Source organism: Cibotium barometz, chromosome 58 (genome assembly GCF_041138505.1).
Source record: "Cibotium barometz isolate CiBa-2024 chromosome 58, ASM4113850v1, whole genome shotgun sequence".
Taxonomy (NCBI): domain Eukaryota; kingdom Viridiplantae; phylum Streptophyta; class Polypodiopsida; order Cyatheales; family Cibotiaceae; genus Cibotium; species Cibotium barometz.
The window spans coordinates 5,984,098-6,008,306 of record NC_141103.1 but is presented as its reverse complement, the minus strand read 5'-3'; the positions used below and the strand labels follow the sequence as shown (position 1 = coordinate 6,008,306).

The window sequence follows — 24,209 nt, the reverse complement described above, 5'->3', positions numbered from 1 at the left end:
TGAATGCAACCTTGGCCTGGAGGCTGCTCAACATACACCTCCTCTTGCACGTCACCATTACGGAACGCAAATTTCACATCCACTTGAAATACGAGCCACCGCTAAGAAGAAGCAAGGGCAAGAACGCTCCGAATCGTGGTCATCCTCGTTGTCGGTGCAAAGGTATCATCATAGTCAATGCCATGCTGCTGAGCATAACCTTTCTGGCTTTGTGTTTGTCCACTGACCCATCTGACATATACTTGGTCTTAAAGACCCACTTGACACCAATGACAGACCGTTTCGACGGCCTTGGAACCAACTCCCAGGTTTTATTCTTCTCTATGGCATCCAGTTCCACTTGCATGGCTTTCCTCCAAGTATCCTATGCAAGGGCTTCCTTGACGGAAGTGGACTCTATGTCCCGCATGATATGAGACATCACAGCATAGTTTACCTGTAAGAGCTCCGCTAAATGACTTTTGTAACGAACTCTGTGCGATCTTCGAGGTCCGTCGTCTGTGGTCCATTCGGAGAGAAGCTCCGAAACACCTGACTCCCAAAGGGTGCCTACCAACCACCTGGGTACTCGAACACAACGCGGAGCCTCCTGCTGCTGCGGGGACACATCTCCAGCCTCGGGCTAAACCTCCTCAACTGACTGAGGCTGTCCAGCTGGAACAATTGATTGGAAATCATCATCACAATCATCTGGGTCTCCAAGAAGTGGCGGCTCATCAACAGAGGAAACTGGAACATGCTCATCAAAAACCACATCTCTACTGACGACGACCTCGTTCCTCTCTGGATCATACGTGTATCCCTTGGAAAGAGAGTTATATCCCACAAAAACAAGCTTTTGGGACTTTGAGTCAAGCTTCCCCCTCTGCTTCTTTGGAATGTGAACATATGCATCACTCCCAAACACACGAAAATGGGAGACATCTGGTTTCCTACCAAAATACCCCTCAAAGGGAGTCATGTTCGGTACTGAAGTCGTCAAAGAATGGTTGAGGATATGGACAGCCGAGGAAGATCACGATGCTCCAACATCGTCCTCGCCATCTCCACCATAGTCCTATTCTTACGCTCAACTACTCCATTCTCCGAAGGCGAACCTGTATTGGCCAACTCCCACTTGATGTCATGTTCCGCACAAAACCGCACGAATGCATTGGAAGAAAACTCTCCTCCTTTGTCAGCCCTAAGAGTCTTTATCTGCAAGCCAGACTCTTTCTCCACCATCACATGCCACTCCTTGAACCGAGCAAAAGCTTGGTCCTTCTGTGAAAGAAAATAAACCCAAGAGAATCTACTACAATCATCCACAAGCAGCATGAAATACAAAGAACCTCCCAAGCATGGCATCTGCATAGGTCCACACAAGTCAGTGTGTACCAACTCCAAAGGTTTCAAAGCCCGCCTGGAAGCCTGCTTCGGAAAAGATTCCCTATGCTACTTATCACGAATGCAAGAACTACAGCGTCCCTGCCTGCTGCTAACATTTGGCAAGCCAACCACCATCTAGTCCCGGAAAGCTCGCCACAGCGCATCCACATTCAAGTGGCCAAACCAAAAGTGCCACAAGTCACCAATCTAAGAGCCTGTCAATGAGGAGAGTGCTGAGAGTTTGTATATACCATTCTCCACTCCGCCTTCCCAAACAACCTCGCCAATCTCTTGGTCCCTTAGAGCAATAGAATGCTCCTCAAACTCCACGTCTTGCAAACCTCATGCACTTACAACAGATGAAAACCAAGTGCGGGCACGTAAAGAACACGAGAGGAATGCTTCCCTCCTCTGCCATCGGGAATGATCTCCATCCGGCCCTCACTGTGAATCGGTATGGTAGAATTGTCGCCAATGAAAATGTGACCTGACTGCCATTTCAGATCCTGAGGGAAGTCACGGGAAGGAGTCATGTGCCTGGAAGCACCACTATCAAGAATCCACTCCCGAGTATCCTTGGCGGTGAAGCCAACTGCCTCCTTGCTCGAAGAAGATGAAGCATCGGTGTCCAACATCTCCAAGTGCACTAAGGCTGGAGTCTTTGCAGCTGAAGCTGAAGAATCGGCACTCTTCCCAGTCCGCTTGAGACACTTCCTCCAATAGTGGCCTTTCTCGTAACAATCATTGCAGGTCCTCTCGGCCTTCAGTTTCTCACGATCTGAATCAGGCTTCTTCTCAGAAGACTTCTCTGATAAAGGCTTACCTTTTCCCTTGTTGTTGTTGTTACAGCCTTTCGACCGCTGGCCAGTCAAGGCCTCAGAACCTCCACCTTTGGAGGATTCGTAAATCGCTCTTCCTGGTCCAAGACCATTGGCACAAGCTCCTTCCATGTGAGGCCATTGAGCCTGCCACTGGTGATCAAAGAGGAGTAAAATGCTGAGTACAGAGAGGGCAAATGGGACAACAACGTGATGGCCATATCCTCTGACGATCTCTTTCCCAGCCTGGAGAACCTCCTGCTGAAGAGCCTGCAACTTGTTGATGTGCTCCCGCATCGTCGACAACTTTGCAGGATTCATCACCCGCATCTGAACTTCCAAGGAGATCCTCTTCATGGGTGATACCCTATTGTACAGAGAAGCCAAATGCTGCCAAATCCCTCCAGCCAACGTCATATGCTTTATATGATTGATCACCTGTGGTGTGCAATTCAGGAAGATGAAAGAACCGACGCGAGCATTAACACGATCCCATAACTGTGCATGTGCCTCCCGTTCCTTCCGTATAGAGGGTAACTCCCCATCTTCCAACTCCGGCCGTGGAACCCCAACAACAATGAAATCAGCCAAGTCATAAGACTCCAAAACAAACTCTATCATTACCTTCCATATGTTGTAGTTGTTCCCGTCCAACTGTCGGTCCACCGGGAAAGTGGGGAGTGTGGAGATCTTCACGTGCTTCTCAGCCATCTCAAGCAAATCTGCCATCTCAAGGGTTCACAAGGCCTTGTGAAGGCAGGGTGGGTGGGAAAAAAGAAGAAGAAGAGGCTGCAAATAAAATGCAAGGTGGCTGTCCAACGGTAATGGCCGCCTTCTACCCGATCTCCAAGTCCCATACAGCCCAAACAGTCTCCAATCAACACCTCAAATCAGCAAACCCTCGACGTCCCCCTATCTCCAAGCTTCAAGCCACCTGGGGCTCTGATACCATGTCAGAATGCACAGCGGAAATGAAGACAACTGCTGTAGAGAGCAATACACAGATGAAAGAGAGAGAGAAGCTGTGTAACTCTGCTATATATACCACATAAAATCCCGGAAATGTACTAAAATCTCGAGTGTGGGGGCAAGGGGCCATTTTATATGTCCCCTGGCTGCTGGTCGGCCAGCCCATAGGCTGCCCACGACCAGCAAAAGGCTCAGTCAGCTAGAAGATATGCAGTCGGCCAGCACTGAGGGATAGTCGGGCAACACCAGAAGAGTCAGGCAACACCTGCAGGCAGCCGACAGCCCATACACACCTCCAAAAAAATAGGAAAAAATATACGGAGAGTGAGGAAAAATGGGAAGACACTAAAACGGGCGGGCACACCCACAACAGAGGCCCTGACATAGTGTACAAATAGGAGATGACTACTAACAAGATTCCCCCTCTCCCGCTTGGTTAGACAAGGCTGTCCTTTGGCACCTTACCTCTTCCTATTTGTCACCGAGGCCATGAGTAGTTTTCTCTCTGCCCAGGAGACCGGGCTTCAAGGATTGCGGCTTCCCCTCCGCACGCAAGAGGAGCTGCTGGACTCAGAGTTTGCAAACGACACAACAGCTTTCCTTACAGGAGATGTGGAGAATCTACAAAGATTTGCAAAGGCAATCGAGATTTTCTGCCGTGCATCACGGTCACATATCAACTGGCACAAGTCGTGTGGTTTTTGTGTTGGCTCAGCACCCGCCCCGACTTGGCAACCACTTGAGGATTTCCAGTGGATCCCGAGGGGCACGCCAGTTTGTTATCTCGATTGCCAAGTTGGCATTGATATCTCTCCCGAGCAGCAGCTCGCCACCACTTCTTCTGAGTATTCGGAAGAAGCTTCTATATTGGAGCCCGACAAGGCTCTCCCTAGCAAGCACCAGGGTGGTGGCGATCCAGGTACTTCTTGCCACCATGTGGTACATCACTTCGTGCTGGGCCTTTTCTCAGGCATGTATTGGCCAGGTACAGCAATTGATCCGGAACTTCTTATGGGTCGGGACTCGGAAGTGATGGGAGGCCAGCCCGGGCCAAGGTGGCAAGGAGAGTGATCATTCAGCCACGTCGCAGAGGGGGGCTAGGCCTCATCAACCCGGCTATCCAGAGCCGCGCCCTGCTGGGCAAGCTGATTGTTGAGGCGTCCTTCCCGGTGGTGAGCCCTGGAAGGATTTCCTATTGGCCAGGATTTCAGCCCACACTTCGAGTCTTGGGGGCCCTTGGCCCGCAGAGTACCAGATGGATCTTCAGAGAGATGCGAGCTCGTGGTTTTAGACCGGCTTTTGAGGACAAATTTGTAGCCAATTTACTTCATGCTTGGGATCATCTTAGACCTGCCCTCAGATAGATAGCTCCAGTTGCTTCAGAGGAGCGGCTTCGGTAGCCTTTGGACTGGAACCCTTTGATCCGTTTACCCAGTGGCCACATGCTAGGGGCCCAACCGCATGTTTCTTGGGGATTGAATTGCCCACAGGCAGTTACCCTCGGAGGTGCAGGAGAGTGGCCTGACAGGGATCCGGGGTAGAGATAGGCTCAGCATCAACATTGACGCGGCTATCCCTCAAGAGTGGCTGACTCCCCCAGACCCAACCCGTCACCCCCCCAATGTGGCTAGGCGTGTTTACCAAACACGATATCCTTGTGGCGGTCCATAGAGCAGATGAGGACAGTGGTTTACTCACTTTCTCTATTGGATCCCATGGCAGACTAGAGAGATCTGAGCTTCACTTGGAGGATTTTAGTGGCTACACCTTGCAGAGGGTGAGGGTGATTGGTTTTCGGGCACGGGAATGGCATATTGATCTAGCACCAGCCAAGGTGGCCAGGGAGAGATTATGGCAGCTATTGATATGGGAGTGCCGACCTCACGCGCCTTCAGTGGGACCTAGGAGAGTGGACTTGGCATGATCTAGTGGATCAGGAGGAGACTTTGGATGCCCCCTTCTTTGCATATACTGCACGGCTAGGCCGCAGGATCCAGATGCCTGAGATAGATGGCGCACCGGCAGCAACAGCACATTGGCAATCTAAGGGCCTCTCAAAGCGTTTCCTTTCAGATTTCTGGAAGAGAATGTGGGACAGCTTTCAGCCAAGAAAGCTGTTTTTCTTAAACTAATTGAAGGATCTTTTTCCAAGGAAAAAAAAACACATTCAATAATGCAAGTAGTATGCGCTCCCCCTCCTCCGCTCAAAGACCCCAGAAAGAGTACCTTTTTATGCAGGACACTATACTTCTAACAAACAAACTCCAACCAACAAATCAAACTAACTCACAAATCTCACAATAATGCGAATAGGATTCATGCACCGTACAACTACATCCAAGCCTATCAATTAAGGTTAGCTTCTTCTTCTTCTTCTTCTTCTTCTTCTTCTTCTTCTTCTTCTAGACTCCACACCAATCCAAGGGCTAGGATTCTCGCAAGAAAATCAGCAAGGCATGACAAATATATAATAGCAACCAGCAGCCTGCAATCAGCAAGCAGTTTTTTGTCTGGCTGTGGCGGCGGCCGCTGTACAAATATTTGCAGCACTCCTTCCTATAGGATTTTCACTTGTGGTCCCCTAAAGGATATGTTTTAGCCTTCTCTCTTTTTGTTCACTGTCTCGAAACTGGTGTACAAGTCTCTTTCATGGATGTAGACTGCTCTGCTTAACTCACACTATAGAAGCCTTGAAGGCCATAGTCATAGCATGGCTGAGTTTGTGGCGAAAAAGCTACACACAAATGCACTCTTTAAATTTTCCCTCTTATCTTGGCCATGTGTCATTTTGAATCTACAAATGGGCAATGACTTTCTCCATAAGTTTTGCAGTTCATGGTGATTTATTCTGTTGGCACACTCCAGCAACATGCTCGAACACCTCACATGACATCATCATTGACAACTCTTTCAAAGAAAGAGGTAAAGTTCTCACTCTGACATAACATAAAAGAGGAACGCATATGCATAAGCATTTGATGAAAGTAAGATCCTGGTGATCCATGAAAGAAGAACATAAAAGAGGTTTAAACGCATATCTTGATGAAAGTAAGATCCTGGTGATGTAATCCCTTTCCATGAAAGAAGGTTTTCTTTTCATGAGACCACATATTACATAGCTCCGTGATGCCCAATGGAAGTTTGATAACGTTTGGTAGCAAAAACATGTAATTTGATTGACTCACACAACTAGACAAGCAAGCCTTCAAGGTTGAACATGATGATTGATCAAAGTTGCAGTTGTGAAAGGATTCACCTACTCCACAACATACAAGAACAAAAAACAAGTTAAGAGACTAGATAGACCCAACCTCACGCTTGTCAGCAGCAGCTCTTTCAGTTATTTCATTGAGGCGATTATCACATCTAGTCTTAAAAAGCACCTGCAAATTGACCAACATATTTGTAATAAACACTCGATGTATTGCACCAAGATCTGCAACATTCCAAAAAAAAAAGACTGCTAGGAGAACCAAATGAAATATGAAGAGAATAAAGCAAGTGAACCATACAATATCTTGCAGCTTCAAGCGATAATAATCCATCTTTTCTTTTGAGTCCATGATTTCCTTTTCCAATTCAAGTACCTGCTCCAGCACAATGGCACTTCACCAATATGTAAAATAAATTTGAAGACGCGGTGACCTAGAACAACGAGCACAACTGAGCTTCAATTGAACACAGAAAACCGAATGCAGTAAGGAAAAAGTACCACCAATAGAACTCCATATATTTTTCAGATAATATAACATGCTTGTGCAGCTACAGAAAATTTGAGGGACGGAGAGTACGGACTTTTACATACACAAGACATGCTTTTTTAACTTCTCCAGATGCATCTCCTTAAAGGTTTTTCACTGCCACTCATATGAGACCTTGTTAGCAACACGAGGAACCTGATTGGTTGAGATTTCCCCCTTGAAGGACTTCTACATAATGCATTCCATAGCATGTAGCAAGTGGACAAAGTCTTGCCTTTTGCATCTCTCAAGTCTTTTCACATCAGGTCCTAATGCTACCCAAAGAGCCCTTTTTGTTAGTCCAAAGTACTTCCCTGGTCTGTTCGCTCAAGATCCTAACTCTGCCGTAGCACTCTTTGCACTTACTATAAAACCTAAAGATCCTAACACAAGCCTGGTTAGATCCCGGTTACAAAGGATGTAAAAAAAGATAACAGATACAATCATCTTGTGCACAAAACACTATGTGACATCACCCCATGCACATGCTCTAAACTTCTTTCAGCATCCCAAGTCTCTTCTGTTAAACAATCCTAAAATGGGATTGATCATGGTGATAGACATAGATTAAGCAACATAATTAGGGTGGATTAAACTACACTAAGAACTCCATAAGAGAGAGAGAGATTGCACACTCAACTCACAAGTTCTATTGCACTATTGCATTCACAATGAACCATACAATGATATAGGCTTTCTAGCCTTATCCCACTTTACATGTCATCATCCAAGTGACAACTCCTTTTCCACTCTTTTGGTCAACACTCACACACCATACAATATTACATGTGGCATTCTTATCTTGCCACAATATCTTGCACCTCTAGGGTGCTTTCCCACATACACACAACACCGCGATTACCTCTCTCAACACCCCCTCTTAATCGAGGTGTTCCACGACTCACCCATCACCCATCTCAATGTAACATTGCATAACCGCAATCGCTACCTCTCAACACTCCCCCTTAATGATACATTGGAGTGTCCATCAACTAAACATGTGCCCGTGTCTACCATCTTAGACACCAAGTCCATTTTGAGCCGACTCGCTCACAGCGGAACCACTGAGTCCAATTTGAACATATAAGTTCAGGTGAGAACCAACCCATGCGCATGCACCTCACACGTGCATCGCTCATGCACACATCATGCGACAACCATTTTGAGCTTCTCGGTGAGCTCGGGCAGGACAACCCTTATACCAATGGATGAATATAAAAATTCTCGTTTTGAGCACGCATGCTCGGGCACGGTTACCTTTATACCATGGGTTAAAACATTTTACAGGTCCATTTTGACTATAGTCGGAGCAAGGGACCCATGTGTGAACACATATGTTTATCTTTACATTTTCCAAAACAAAATTGATCACTTATTATTAATGCTCTCAGTTGCCTTTGGAGTATGTGAACAAGGTTTAACCTTCAATGGTGTGAATGCACCCTTACATTGACTAAGGGTTAAAATTCAAACTTTAAAGGAGATGAGAAAGTCTCTCACTTTGTGGATAATCTCTATGCGCAACATGTGGATGTTGCTACAAGCAACATGCGTGACACCAGACATTTTCTCTAGTATACATGACAAATCCAACTCACCTTATATGCCATGGGCCTTGCATCACGTGGTCTTCATCTCCTTCAAGCTTCTCTATGCTCTGTAAGGTGTTTGCTACAATGCGCTTCTTTACGCTACTTTTGTTCCTGCCTACTACCTTCTGGTGCTTTGCCACCATAGCTCAAGCTCTGAGCTTACATGACAAGATTTTCTTTTGTTGTTCGCTGCTTCTACAACATCATATAGCGCCCCGCAATCGTTGCCACTGCTCACGATATCTGTGAGAAAATATTATCATTTGCTTTGATGCTCGCAGCTGTTGGGGTAAAGGCACTATGCCCACCCTTATAGTGTGTACAAGCCCATAAGTTATAGTACATAGTACACTTAGTACTTTTAATGTACTAAGTGCACTATGTGTACTAGTGCAATATACATGTGTGATAGGGGAGTCACACACTCATTCCCATGAGTTGACTTATCCCCACAACTCTCTCTCTCTCTCTCCCTTCTTCTCTGTGTATGTCTCCCACATGAAACTCTAACCCTAATTCTCTTCTCCCATTCAACTGGTATCAGAGCCGGTGCCCTTTGAATCTCTCTGCTGCATAGATTTCGTTTCACACATACTTTGAATCTCTCTGCTGCATAGATTTCGTTTTCACAGCCTTCGAATCTCTGTGCAGTAGCAATCGGTTTAGGAAGGTAGCCAGCAGTCGTGAAGAGCCTTTGTGCGAGCACGTGGTCTAGGGCTGGGCGAGCACGTGGTCTAGGGCTGGGCGAACACGTGAAAAGAACAGGCTGCGGAGAGTCTTAAAGCGAGCAGCAGAATCAACACACGCACTACACAAGCGGACACGTAAGCCAAGGCGTTTGGTCGCTAATCGGCTGGCGAGCGAGCCACTAAAGGAGGCCAGCGCATTCAGGCGAAGCGCAAATTCGAGCGCGTTGAGGCATCCGGGTGGTGGTCTGCGTGACTAGGCGTACGCAGGCTTTTTCGTGCATCAATTCAACAGGCGCCGTAGCTACCACCGCCAATCCCCTCTTCTGCCAGCTTCACGACATAGGCCGGGCCCCCTGTGAACCCCGCTGGCATCTTCGGCAAGAAGATGACTATGGACGACTCGCCAAGCGTGGTAGTGCCGTCTGGTCCTTCGCCTGCCCAAACAGGGCCACGTCTATGACCAGCCCAAGCCCAACTACAACTGCATCAGCATCAGCATCAATAGCAGCACCAAATTTTTTTTCTGCAACAAAAAAAAAAATCAAAAATTACAAGGTATCTTGCTTCAATTTTTTTTTGGGGATTTGCAATTGAGCAAGTACAATCAATCAATTGAGCAGGTACAGGTGCCGAATTGCTCAATTTTTGAGCAAAATTGGCAAAATTGGGTGACATTGGTCACAATCAGGATCAATTTGCAGGAAATTGGATGTCGAAATTTGGGGCTTTTGATGTAATTGTGCAATTAAGCACTCATACATGCTGTATGATGTGAGAAATCGCACATTCGGGCAAAATTGCAGCAAATTGCAGTGCAAATCAAGGGGCTTTTGTGCCAATTTGGTTGATTTGCATGCAGGCACTCACAGTTGATGCTTTGGGCAATGTGTTGATGCCTGTTAAGCACTCAATGTGCCTGTAAATCAAGGGGATTTCATGTATTTGATGTATATGTGGCCAGGGGGAAGCATCGTGAACACTCTGGATGCCTTCATGTGCGTCAATGTACCATGTATGATCAGCAATTGATCTAAAATCAAGGGGCTTTTCAAGATTTTATGCTTGTTAAGCTTGGCAAAGCAGCAGGCAAGACTCTTATGCCTTGAATCCTCATAAATCAGCTTGCAGTCAAAGGGGCTTTTGACCAATTTCTGTTCCGAACTGTTGTATGCAGTGTTTGGGACTGTAAAAGTCTGATTTTCACTCATTTGGACAGCCAGGAGAGCATTTATTGCTACTGTACCTGCTGGTACAGATTTGGCACAGCTTTGTGCAAGTTTTAGCATGGCTGTACACTGATTTGAGTGAGGAAAAGGTTCAATTTCAGCTGCTGTACTTGTCGGTACAGGTTTGGTACATCACAGGTGAGCACTTAGTATTGCTGTACAGTACTTTGGAAGGGCAACAGAGCACATTTAAGGTGCTGTCCTAAATCTGCAGCAACCAGATTTTGGTGATTTCATCACATAAAGTGGGAGAAAAGTTGCATTCTTGCTTCCGCAGTGGGAGATAAAGCTTGGGAGAACAACTGTGAGCACTTTGTGTGCTTTTGGTGCAGTTTTTGCACATTTTGCAGGGAGTCAGGCATTGACAGGTTGCATATTGCTATGGCAACCACAAGTGAGAGCTCTTCATTGCTTCACATCAAGAAGCTTGAAGGCTCGCATAATTATGATATTTGGCAAACCCAGTGCTACAATGTGTTGCTCCAGAAAAAGCAGCACAAGCCTATCAAAGAAAGGGGTGTAATGCCCGCTTCTCTTACTGCTGAAGAGTGGGAAGATATGGATGAGCTGGCAAGATCTACTATCATGTGTCTGTGTCAGACTCATTACTTTTCAACATTCGTGAAGAGAAGACAGCTTGGGGAATGTGGCAGAGATTGCAGGACTTGTATGCCCAACAAAGTGCCTCAAGCAAAGTGTATTGGTTGAAGAAACTCATAGGTCTTCAGATGAAGGAAGGGGCGTCTATGGCAGCCCATCTAAATGAGTTTAATGGTATTGTCAGCCAGGTCATTAATCAAAAGTTGGCAATGGACGATGAGTTCAAAGCCACTTTTCTGTTATGCACTTTGCCAGAGAGTTGGAACACATTCAGGACAGCCACTAGCAATTCGCATGCTATGCTGTCATATGCAGATGTTGAGGGTGCTCTTCTTCAAGAAGAGATGAACAGGAAAAACAACTCTGTTGGAAAGTCCAATGCAATGAATGCACGTGGGAGATCCCAGCAAAGGGGTAAAAGCCAAGAAAGGGGAAGGAGCAAGTCTCGCTCCAAAAAGGATTTGGAATGCCATTATTGTGGCAAGAAGGGACACATTAAAAAGCAATGCTACAAATGGAAAAATGATCAAAAGGAAAAGGGAAAAGGCAAAGACAAAGAGAAAGATGAAGCCAAAGATGTAAAGCCAAAGGGCAAAAGTGGAGTCAAGATTGAAGAAATCAATGTGTCACATGCAGGTGGCAGTGAGGATGAGGTCCTATTTACGTCTTCACTTGATGCCCATTCACTTCTTACAGGTGGTCATGGTATGCACTCATGGATCATTGATTCAGGTGCCTCCTTTCATGTCATAAGTTGCAGAGACTTGTTTGTCAGGTATACTGCTGGCAATGAAGGAGTGGTTTATTTGGGTGATAACCATGCATGCAAGATTCTTGGCAGAGGTGATGTGAGGCTTGTGTTTTCAGATGGCTCACAGCTTATGCTCCATGATGTCAGGCATGTGCCTGAGATCAAGAAGAACCTGCTTTCTACTGGACAGCTTGATGATGCTGATTATGTTACCACATTTGGTCGTGGAAAGTGAAAGATTAGTAAGGGCTCACTGGTTGTTGCCAGAGGCTCTAAGGTGGACACTCTTTACTTCATGCATGCAGGTGTTTGTCACCATGCTAATGTAAATGCAACCGAGCTGCCGGAAATCTCTATGTGGCATAGCCGGTTGGGACACATGAGTGTCAAAGGAATGGAGCAATTGTCTCGTTTGGGTTACTTGCCTTCTCTAAAGTTTTCAAGTTTTCAGTTTTGTGAGCATTGTATATATAGTAGGCAACTACAGTGCCCCCACAAGAAAGCTCTTGGACAGAAAGATGCTCAGTTAGAGCTTGTGCATACTGATGTATGTGAGATGCCTCAGCTTTCTTTGGGAGGAGCAAAATACTTTGTGTCTTTTATTGATGATGCCACACGCAAGGTGTGGGTTTATCCTCTTCGTTTGAAGCAAGGTTGATGTGTACGTACTGTACGTTGTGTATATGTACGTACTGTACGGTGTTCCGTACAGTAAAATTTTTTATGTACGTAAAAATACGTACCATTGGCAAACAATAGGACATTCAACACCTTTCTGCATTTAAGGTACATAAAAGTTTGAAACATTCAAGAATCAAAATAAACCAATTTGCATGTAGTATGTACTAATTTCAAAACACACATCATATACTTGACACAATGGCTGTCAAGACAAAATAGACGTAGAAAGGCTCATACTAGAGCATACAAATAACAAATGTCTGATGTCAACCTAAAAGGCTCATACTAGAGCATACAAATAACAAATCATAAATGTCTGATGTCAAGAGTCAAGACTCAAAAGTAAAAAACACTAAGCAATAACAAAGAGTCTCGACTCGACTCTCGAGACTCTACTCTCTGAATCTCAAAACTCATCGGATGAGGATGATGACACTCCTGAAGAGAGCAAGTCCCCATCTGTCAGGACGTTGCCCTCTTCATCATACTCTGGCTCTGCCATCATACTCTGCTGTCCTGGATCATCATCCTCCGTAGGCTGAATGAGAGGAACAGCCTCATTTGCCCGTCTCCGAGGAGTACGGACAGGAAGCTTTCCTCGCCGAATGGTCTCTCGTCGTGAAACTTCTGGACCTGCATCTCGCCCGACTAACGGGAGACTGAGAACTCGCGCACGTGACCTCGTCACACGTCGATCCACACTCTCCAGCTCTCTGTGCAGCATGCGAATAATCTCCTCCTGATCGTTTCTCACAAGCTGCTGCTGCTGCTGCTCAGTCTCCTCTGCACTCCCCTCCGAGACCAACTTCAATTTTGATGGATCTGTCTGTTAAAAAACAAAATGCAATTCAGTGTTCACATTATTAACAGCGTAGAAAGTAGTAATTAGTAATTACAAATATTCGCTTGTAATATGTATAAACGCTAGCCCAAAGTTTCAACTTTCTAACCTGCTTGGGTGTCCCCAAAGCGTGGTAATCTCGCACAAGCTTCATATTTGCTCGGCAGTAGACTAATCTCTCTAGCTGTGCAGTGCTGAGTCGATTACGGATCTTCGTGTGAATTAGCGAATAAGCGCTCCAATTGCGCTCGCATCCACCAGCAGAGCAATCCTGCATGTCACATGTGCATTGTGACGTGTCAATGGTGACAAATTACAATGGACATTGGACATGGTCATAGACAATAGACATTGGACAATGAACCATGGTCCCAGGTCCATAACACATGTATGGAAAATGTAAAGATAGAAAACTTTACCTGTGAGAGGACACGTAAAGCGATACGAGTGAGCTTTGGAAGACCTTGTCTTCCATAACTCTGCCACCATGTAAGAGAGAACTTCGTTGCCTCCGGCCTCAACGCCACAGCTCTAGTAAAGGATGACCCTAAATTATTTTCATAGCTAGCGAGCTCTGCATCAATGTCCAACTGCTCATCCTCCTCGCAAATCAAGCCAATGTACGCATCCTTGCCCTGTAGTAGACTCCTGTCATTAAAAAGAGTTGGCTTCTTGTAGAAAGGATGAAGCAATGCAGCCATCGCATGAATGGGCCGACTCATAAATGTCCATCTCTTGTCTACAATAGCCAAGATCTCTTCCCGACTGTAAAAGCATTGACGCAACATTAGTTAACAGGCTGAATTTTGATTATAGTATTTACTATTATACATTATAGTATTATACTAAATTAGACTCTAGAGTAATCATTGCAGAAGCAAGTACATACCGATCAAGCGCCAGTGATCTGCAGCCTCTGATGTGTGTCTTTATCTCTGAGAAGAGATGATAGACTAGGCCCATGGTGGAGCCCTCCATGTCTGTGACACGCAGCAAAACATAAATTGGCTGCAATGCTACTATCATAGCCTGCACCTCCGACCAAAAGGACTCATCAAGCACCCGCCGCTGTATGTATCTAGTGGACTCCTCCTGTGCGTGATGCATCTCTCTCCACTTCGGGTCCACTACTGTCTGTAGAAGTGGATCCCTCACTGCATAGAGTCGCTCCAACACAAGATACATATATGCAAATCTGGTCTTCAAGGGCCGCACCATGTCAAGTGTACTGTGACTCCTAAAGATAGCCAATGCCTTGTGCTTTTTGCGGAAAAAAGTAGTCATTTTTGTGCATCGGAAACAATAGGCAACACCCATGTTAACTTCCCAATGTCCTCCATCAACAAGTCAAGACAGTGAGCTGCACATGGAGTCCAAACAATGTTCTTAAACTCTGCCTCAATCATCTCACCCATAGCCTTGCAATTGGAGGCGTTGTCAGTAATAACCTGCACCACATTCTCTGGGCCAACCTCAAGTATAGCCTGCCGGATGTGCTCATAGATAAACTCACCTGTGATCCGCTCTCCAGCCTTTCCTGCATCAACAGCACGCAAGAAGTACGTGCCAAGGCAAGACGACACAAGAATATTAATGATGTGTCGCCTACGAATGTCACTCCAGCCATCTGAAATGATGGTGCACCCAAACTGCCCCCAACCTGCCTTCACTGGTACCAATGCCTTATCTATCAATGCTTTCTGCTCCTCAAGCGTAGTGGTCCGCATCTTATTGTATTCCAACCCCGACCAATCCTTTGTGTGTCCAACCTGGGCTATGGCTCTGACCATCCTCTGCCACTGCTCAGTCCTCAAGACATGAAAGGAGATGTTGCACTCAATGAGAGTGCGAGCAATCTCCATCTCAGCCACTTTCTGGCCCTCCTTCACCCAAGAAAGAGAGGCCACTCGAGAAGGCAAGGTAGTCTGCCTTGGTGCATGCATCTCTCCATCATCCTCCACATAGTCCTACTGCTCATGCATGGTACGAGCCCTCTTCCTACTGCCAGTGGGCTGCTCCTCCTGAACCTGTGAAGAACCACCCAAGTCTCCCAAGAGTGCATCATGGAGAGCATCCTGTGTCTGTTGACTACCTTTCACCTTTTTCCCTGCAACCCATTGCTGGAAAATTCTCAGCAATCAACTTATCCCTAATGTCCTTTGGTACTGCCTTGCACCCTGCACAGTTATTGGTTGTGCCAATGCCTGTCAAGTGCATAACGACGCGAGAAATGGTACTGGTGAGCTGAAAGTTGCAATACTTGCATTGCCATCGTCGCGTGCCAGATCCAGCTTGCCCTGGCGTGTTGACAATGCGGATCACATTGGTGTGCTCTTGCCAATACGGGTTAGTTGGCTTAGGCATGATGGCTCTTGAGACTTTTGTCTGCACCTGCCAAGTGCGCAGCACATATGCAAGAGAAAGAGATAAGACTCAAGACTCAAGAGGGAGAGAAAGAGAGAGAGAGGAAGATGCTCAGTTTACCTACACGCACGCCTGGCGCCAAAGTTCCAACGCTGTGGTCGCCTGGTCTTTTTCGAAAACTTTCTGCTCTCGCCTCTCTGTAACGCACGCTCTCTGGAGTCCAATAATCAAAGTTGAAAGGCCTAGTATGTACCCAAAGGCCAGCCGCCAGGCGGGCGCCCATTCATACACGCTCGTCGATTTTCAGCCAAAAAAAACCTCACGTACGGATCGATCCGTACGTGTACGGATCCGTACAGTACGGCCGTACGGTACGGATCAGATCCGTACGTACGTATATATCAACCATGGTTTGAAGAGTGATACATTCTTAGTGTTTGAGAAGTTTGTTGCTCTTGTTGAGAATCAAACTGGTAAAACACTGAAGGCTTTGCGTTCTGACAATAGTGGAGAGTATATGTCCAAACAGTTTCAGGACTTTTGTGATGCTAAAGGCATCAAGAGGGAGCTCTCTACTCCTTATGATCCTCCACAAAACGGGACAGCAGAGAGGATGAACAGGACCATACAGGAGAAGGTCCGTTCTATGTTGTCACATGCTGCGTTACCTCATGGTTTTTGGGCTGAAGCTGTTATGACAGCCGTTCATCTTATAAACAGGTCACCTAACACGAGGCTTGGTGGGAAAGTGCCAGAAGAAGTATGGACAGGGAAGCCTCCGTCATACAAGCACTTGAGAGTTTTTGGTTGCGTTGCGTACGTGCACATACGCAGGGAAATGCGCACCAAACTTGATCCTAAGTCTCACAAATGCATATTTCTAGGATATGGTGACAGAGGTGAAATGGGGTATAGACTTTGGGATCCCGTGAATAGAAAGATTATACGCAGCAATGATGTCATTTTTGATGAAACATGCATGTATAAGGAGCCTACAAGGCAACAGGAGCCTGGCAGAGTCATCTTTGATGATGATGGACATCATGGACAACAACCAAGGGCTGTAAATCAACCATTACAGCAGCAAAACCAGCCCTTAAATGGTGCTGAAAATGGTCCAAATGGACAGCCAGAGATGGCAGAAGATATCCCTATGGATATACCACAGTTAGAGGAGATACCGGGCATGATTTTTCAGCCTTATGGCATGGAACAGGAGCCACCAATGGGTGATATGCAGGCTGGACAGCAACCTGCAAATGATGGTCATTGGGTACGGAGGTCCACTAGACCCTCTAGAGCCCCTGACAGGTTTGTTCCAGGGATTGACTACTTGATGCTCACTGACTGTGGGGAGCCCTCTTGTTATAAGGAGGCTTTACAGAGGGCAGACAAGGCTCTTTGGGAGCGTGCCATGAAGTCAAAGATGGATTCTCTGCACAAAAATGGAACATGGAAGTTGGTGCATTTGCCTGCAGGCAAGAAGGTTTTGCCATGCAAATGGGTTTACAGGCTCAAAGTTGCACCAGATGCAAAGCCAAGATACAAAGCCAGGTTAGTGGCTAAGGGCTTCAAGCAGGAATATGGTGTGGACTTTGAGGAGATCTTCTCTCCAGTGGTCAAAATGACCACACTTAGAGCTGTGTTAGCTTTGGTTGCACATGATGATCTGGACTTGATTCACATGGATGTGAAGACTGCTTTTCTTCACGGTGATCTCCATGAGGAGATATATATGCAACAGCCAGAGGATTATGCAGTAAATGGAAAGGAGAAGCTTGTATGCAAGCTGAAAAAGAGTCTTTATGGGCTCAAACAGGCACCAAGGGAATGGTATCATAAATTTGATACATTCATGAAATCCCAGAATTTCAGGAGAAGTGACATAGATCACTGCTTATACACCAAGAAAGCTTTGGATGGCAGTCTATTGATCCTCATCTTGTATGTTGATGATATGTTGATTGCCGGGAAATCTCGTAAAGAGATGGATGCCTTGAAGAAGAGGCTGCATCAAACCTTTGATATGAAGGATTTGGGTGATGCAAATCACATCTTGGGTATGCAGATACTTCGGGACAGAAATCAGCATGTGTTGTATTTGTCTCAGAAGGAATATATTGGCAAAGTTTTGCAGAGGTTCAATATGGACGGGGGAAAGAAGACTAGTACTCCTTTGCCTCCATATGTGAAACTCAGTGCTATGGAGAGCCCACAGTCAGATAGTGGCAGGGCTGATATGGCCAAGATTCTGTATGCTTCAGCTTGTGGCAGTCTCATGTATGCCATGGTTGCTACTAGGCCGGACATTGCATTTGCAGTGGGAGTGGTTTCTAGATACATGGCCAACCCTGGCAAGAAGCATTGGGAAGCAGTGAAAGGTGTCATGAGATACTTGAAGGGCACACAGGATATGTGTATTTGCTTTGGCAAACAGGATGCATTAGTGCATGGTTACACGGATTCAGATTATGCCGGTCATCCAGATAACCGGAAGTCTACTACCGGTTATGTGTTTACATTCACAGGAGGTGCTGTGTCATGGATATCCAGGATGCAGAAGTGCACAGCCTTATCTACTATAGAGGCCGAGTATATTGCAGCCACAGAGGCTTGCAAGGAGGCATTATGGCTATCTCGGTTAGTGGTTGATTTGGGTTATACAGGGGATATTCCATCGTTGCATTGTGACAGTCAGAGTGCCATCCAGTTGGCAAAGAACCCTGTCTTTCATGCAAAGACGAAGCATGTGGATGTGAAGTATCACATCATCAGAGAGGTGATAGAGAACAAGCAAATTCAGCTTGTTAAGATTCATACGGATGACAACCCGACTGATCTGTTGACAAAGAGTTTGCCTCCGGAGCGGTTTGCTCATTGCAGACACTTGATGGGCATTGGATGAGGCCAGTTTCAGCCTTGATATGGCCTTGTGCAGCTTGCTACTGTTCGTGAGGCGGTCTCTCTATAGATGCCAGTTTCAGCAGAGCTCTTGCTGGGTGGGCATCTGTGCAATGATATACTATTGGTTGCCTTTCTCTCATACTTTACATCCAATTGCATTACCCAACGCCAAGCCGCCTTTGGGCCTTTTGCTCTGCTGCTGCTGCTACTACTGCCGCCTGCGCTGCAACCTGCAAACTGCTTGTTGGCTCTGATACCATAAAGAGAATGTGGGAGAGAAGAAGAGCTTGCACACTCAACACAAGTTCTATTGCACTATTGTATTCACAATGAACCATACAATGATATAAGCTTTCTAGTCTTATCCCACTTTACATGTCATCATCCAAGTGGCAACTCTTTTTCCACTCTTTTGGTCAACACTCATACACCATACAATATTACATGTGGCATTCTTATTTTGCCACAATATCTTGCACCTCTAGGGTGCTTTTCCACACACACAACACCACGATTACATCTCTGAACACCCCCTCTTAATCGAGGTGTTCCACAACTCACCCGTCACCCATCTCAATGTAGCATTGCACAACTGCAATCGCTATTTTATTTTATTTTTAGCTGAATTTTCTTTCATCTTCTTCTCTACTCAACCAACATAACATAAAGATAAGAGTATACACTGTATGGGTTAGTACTCAACTACTACAACATACAAGGGTCGGTCCGTAATGTGAACTCGACTAAATGAGCTGGTGTTATAACTATGCCAGTCTCTGATAATCCAACATGGCTCACACAGCCTGTCATCCCACTGGCCGCATATCACTCATAATCTCACTAGCCATGTCAGTGGTGTAAATGCGGAAGCTATCACCCAGGCGGGTCATCAATGTCCGCCATAGTACTAGTTGAGCTCGATATCTCAACACTCTCCCTCGAGCTCAATCCCACACTGTACACTCCAAGTAAGCTCCTAAACCTGTGGAGCTTCTCTGTGCCCAATGCCTTCGTGAAGATGTCAGCCACCTGATTCTCTGTGCTGACCTATACCAGATCTACATCTCCTGCTAGAACCTTCTCCCTCACAAAGTGATAATGCACCTCAATGTACTTCGTTCTAGAATGATATACTGGGTTACTGGCCAACTGTATGCTGCTCATGTTGTCACAATATATGACAACTGCCCTATCCACAGGCTCTCCCATGTCACCAAGTAGCTTCTGAAACCAAGCTACTTCACACCACTGGTAAATCTTCTGTCTGCAATACTACCAGCCCAATCAACATCTGTGTACCCATACAACTGGAGCTCTGATACCATGTTAAACAATCCTAAAATGGGATTGATCATGGTGATAGACATAGATTAAGCAACATAATTAGGGTGAATTAAACCACACTAAGAACTCCATAAGAGAGAGAGAGATTGCACACTCAAGTTCTCAACACAAGTTCTATTGCACTATTGCATTCACAATGAACCATACAATGATATAGGCTTTCTAACCTTATCTCACTTTACATGTCATCATCCAAGTGGCAACTCCTTTTCCACTCTTTTCACACACCATACAATATTACATGTGGCATTCTTATCTTGCCACAATATCTTGCACCTCTAGGGTGCTTTCCCACATACACACAACACCGCGATTACATCTCTCAACATCTTCAAGCCAGGTCTTGCATCTACCCTGTACTTACAGCCCCTTTCTACAAGCCTTTAATATCCTAATGGCTTGCTCATACAAAAAGTAATACAATCAAGTTGAGCATAAAAATTTGTATATGGCATCAGCGAAAGTACATGGTCTAAACTTCTCTAAACAAGCTCATGCAGTTCAAAGGACTTAAGTGCACCTTCTTCTCAGCATCCACTGCTCCCTGATGCTTGGTCTGAAGTGTCAACTGGTCATCTGCATTTAATTGATTAACAAGGTTCATCTCCAGAACTGGGGCTCTGGGTTTTTGTACTGCTTGGCTAGGAATAAAACCATGTCCTTTTGGTGCTGCTGGTGCTGGTGTTGGTGCAGGAGATGGGACTGGTCCTTGAGGTAATATCCGACCTACAGGAACTTGCCGGGGTGGTAAACCAGGCATGGCCTGCCCTAGAGGCTGAAGTACACCTGAATGAGGGCCAAACACAAAAACAGGTCAACAATATTATAATTTAAAACTACAAGAGCATCCAATACTTTCTATCACAGTTATTATTAGTAATAAAAGCACTCCACCAGCATGTTTGGTTTATCATGTAGCTCTTTGCAAAAGCCAACTTCGCATCGAAAGAAACTGCATATCATACCTGCATTCTGCTGCCAAGCTGGTATAGTGTAGCCTGCAGAATTCTGAGCAACTGCAACCTGGGCCTCAGCAATACGAAGAGCTTGAATACCAGACTCATCAAAACAATAGACAGACGGGATAGCTGCAGGCAACTTATGGCCATCCCGATACCGTTCCATTATGTAAAGTGCAGTGCAAAACTCGCGCAAAGACAGCATACTGTCATGATCTTGATCAGACAAATCCCAAATCTGCTTCAAAACCTCTGAAAAAGAGCCAATGCCTTAGAATGGGTGTTGTCAAGAAGCCCGCATGGTAAAGAGCATTGTTAAAAGCATGACAAACTTGGAATGGTATAAGAATGTGACAATTTTGGTCCAAAGAAAAGAAAACATATCAAACCTCGGGGAATTTTCCAGCTGAGGAACAGATCACGAGCTTGTATACCACTAATCTTCCCATCCTTGTCAGTGTCCACTTCAAAGAAAATCTTGGTGTAGCGCCGCACTACTGAATCTGTCATTTTGGACCACATCTTTGCCCCATCATTTCCAGGTGTTGTTCCAAACCCTTGATCCTGCGAATCCAATCTGGCTGGCATGGCTACAGGTTGGAGCTGGTTGGATGCAGCTGGTGCAACAGGAGTAAGAACCAATGTAAAGGATGCTGGATCTGTGCGAACATGTGGTTGTACTCCCCTTGGCTGAGGTGCCTGAGTAGCTGACAAGTTTGTCAATGGTACTGTCACACTTGGCTGCAATGCTGACATATTTTGCTGAGGTGAAGCCACCAGTGGCTTCACTGGAACAGCTGTAAAGATGTCTCTTCCAAAGAGGTCTGGCTCAGCACTACTAGAAGGTGGGGCCTTCGTAGCATTCAAGTTAGCTCCCGCCTGAAGGGTGCTTCCCCCAAATACATCATGTGATGCCCCTTGAGAAGAAGGAGCTGCACTTGCTGCTTTTACCTGGATATTTTGATTGGTGAGACTAGTACTGGAAGCAGGACCTGGCCACAACGATGACTTGCTGGTTGCCCATTCAGCTGAGTTGCCTGTTGATCCGCCAGAGGTTTGTATGGCAGAAGGTCTAGGTTGAGATGTTAATGTGGTCCTGGAGGCAAATATGAGCCGGGCTGGGAAGCTCCGGTGGGATATTGTTGAGACTGTTGTAATGGAGGTCCTAGAGGGCCAACGGGCTTTGCAGCTCCCCCCGCCACTTGCGGGACCAGTGCAGGACCAGGAACCGATTGTATTTGTGGAACAGGGATTTGAGATGCAGCCAACCCTTGTAATGCACGGCTCACAATTGCTGGTGTCAGCTCCCAACCAGTCTGAGCCAACGTAACCAGCTTAAGTGCGTTGTAAAATTCTGGTCTAGAAAGGAATCCAGTTTGCCCTTGATCAGCATACTGCCAAATCTGCCAATCCCAATGAAGATTCAAGTGAGAACAGTGGTCCCTAAAAACAGAAAATCTGCAAAAGCAGTTTGGTTTCCATTACCACAAAGCAGCAGTTCCCTATACTATCACCAAAATGGTACCACATTGCAGTGATGCCTGCAAGAACTAGAAGATGTTTTGGCTATCAGCTACTGGATTTTGCTGTAGATTCTGTCTACTTTTCAAGAGTTTGCTAAGTAGGAACACCTTCTATGTTTTCCAGCGTTCTAAGAATTGTGACAGCAATCAAAACATCAACTTGGATAGTTATGAATCAAACATTGTAGGTTGATTACTCGCAGCCCTAAAGAGGGAAGGTGAAAGCACTTCCTAGAGCTCCCATGTAAGAGTTTGCTAAGTAGGAACACCTTCTATGTTTTCCAGCGTTCTAAGAATACAGCAATCAAAACATCAACTTGGATAGTTATGAATCAAACATTTTAGGTTGATTAGATCCCACTCGTAGCCCTAAAGAGGGAAGGTGAAAGCACTTCCTAAAGCTCCCATGTGTTGTGTTTCCCCATGCATTATATGGAAAGGCTGCAGTGCCCCCATGTCAAAACATCCATGTGTATCTATGTGAAGATGCTTTCCCATACATTCTGAGGAAAATCTACACTAATCAGAGATCCCAAAATCTCCCATGTGTTTCTGAACAAGGATGGTATGTTTGCCCATACATTCTGAAGAAAGGCTGTGCTACAGTGATGGCAATGGCGACTTGAAATCCATGTTGAGGGCAAGGCTACCCTACAAAAAATGGTCCAGTAAGGGCAAGGCAACAATAGAGCGATGGTAATGACAGCTTCTGATGCAGCAAATCCATTAGAACATGTTAGAAAAATCTAGGGCAAGGCTACACTACAGCAAAGGCAAAGGCAATGGCAATGGCAGCTTCGCGTGCAACATAGCTAGTAAGACATTTTAGAGATCTTCCGATGCAGCAGAACCATCAAAACAAAGGCAATCTAAATCAAGCAGATCTTGTTGTGTGAGGGTTAGAGACAGTGGACCTTGGCCAGAATTTCTCGGTTGAGATTTGCACCCTGGAAGAATGTGACGGCCTCCTGGCCACTGATGCGGCCATCGCGGTCGGCATCAGCTCGCCGGAAGTAAGCGTCGAACAGGTCGGGGTTGGACATGGCGAAAGGGAAGGAGATCACGGAGAGACTGAGATTTAATGACTTCCAAGCTCTGCAATGGGAGAGATTACGAAGATTTCCGAGAGCTGCTCTGAGTTGATTTCCTGTGCCCGTCTTTCTGTTCTCTTTCCGCTTGGAAGTAAAAACAACCATAAATACCCCTCCCCTCGCAAACACATTTCTCCGCACTAACCAATAAATCGTTTAATTTTTTTCTTTTTTAAATTGCGTTTGAAGACAGTTAAGAGAGTGTAGATACACATGCACCTCGTAGAAAACGTCCTCCATATCTCGTTGGATGCAACCATGGAAACTATTGGAACTGTTGTCAGTGATGTGAATGAGATAGCACACTTGTCACCACAATGAGCCTAACACTCTTCATTGATCATCATCAGGTGTTGTCGCAAAGAAACCGCAATGAAAAATATGCTCCTTTCCATCCGTCTCAACAGTTGAGTCAGCTTATTACAAGTCAAAGCCAGCAGAGAGCAATTATAGTGCTTGCGATAAAGAGTTGAATGTTGTCTGAACCATTGATTTCAAAAAGGCGTATCAAGTGAGCATCTTTTATTCAAAGTTTTCAGCCTATGATTCAATACCAACCTGGTAAAGAAAACATAGTCGTTGAAGCATCAATCACATCTCAACCATAGACAATACACCCTTATCAAGGAACATGTAAATCCCTTATGTTGTAATGAGAGCATAGCCCCTTAGGGGGGGGGGGATTCGTGATGTTATAAGATAATTAAGCGGAGCCTCTCCCTAGACTTAGGGGACTTGCCTTTTTCAAT

General features: G+C 45.7%; 1 protein-coding gene and 1 pseudogene across 2 annotated transcripts in view; both read right to left on the bottom strand.

Moving 5' to 3' along the window:
* The window catches only part of LOC147605827 (uncharacterized), a 37,603-nt pseudogene extending 14,051 nt beyond the window's left edge, over nt 1-23,552 (bottom strand). Inside the window, exons 1-6 of the transcript XR_015265104.1 lie at nt 23,284-23,552; nt 21,236-22,249; nt 20,853-21,098; nt 20,408-20,673; nt 6,668-6,742; nt 6,467-6,538 (exon numbers count right to left, since the gene is read on the bottom strand). The product of XR_015265104.1 is annotated as an uncharacterized LOC147605827 (transcript). The remainder of the gene's footprint in view (nt 1-6,466; nt 6,539-6,667; nt 6,743-20,407; nt 20,674-20,852; nt 21,099-21,235; nt 22,250-23,283) is intronic.
* LOC147605828 (uncharacterized) lies at nt 12,657-14,272 on the bottom strand. Its single transcript, XM_086792975.1, has 4 exons — nt 14,165-14,272; nt 13,695-14,040; nt 13,385-13,546; nt 12,657-13,260 (listed from the first exon to the last, which is right to left on the bottom strand). The coding sequence occupies exons 1-4, from the start codon at nt 14,251-14,253 to the stop codon at nt 12,841-12,843; spliced, it is 1,017 nt and encodes a 338-aa protein (XP_086649101.1). The 5' UTR covers nt 14,254-14,272; the 3' UTR covers nt 12,657-12,840.
* Nucleotides 23,553-24,209: the final 657 nt, after the last annotated feature.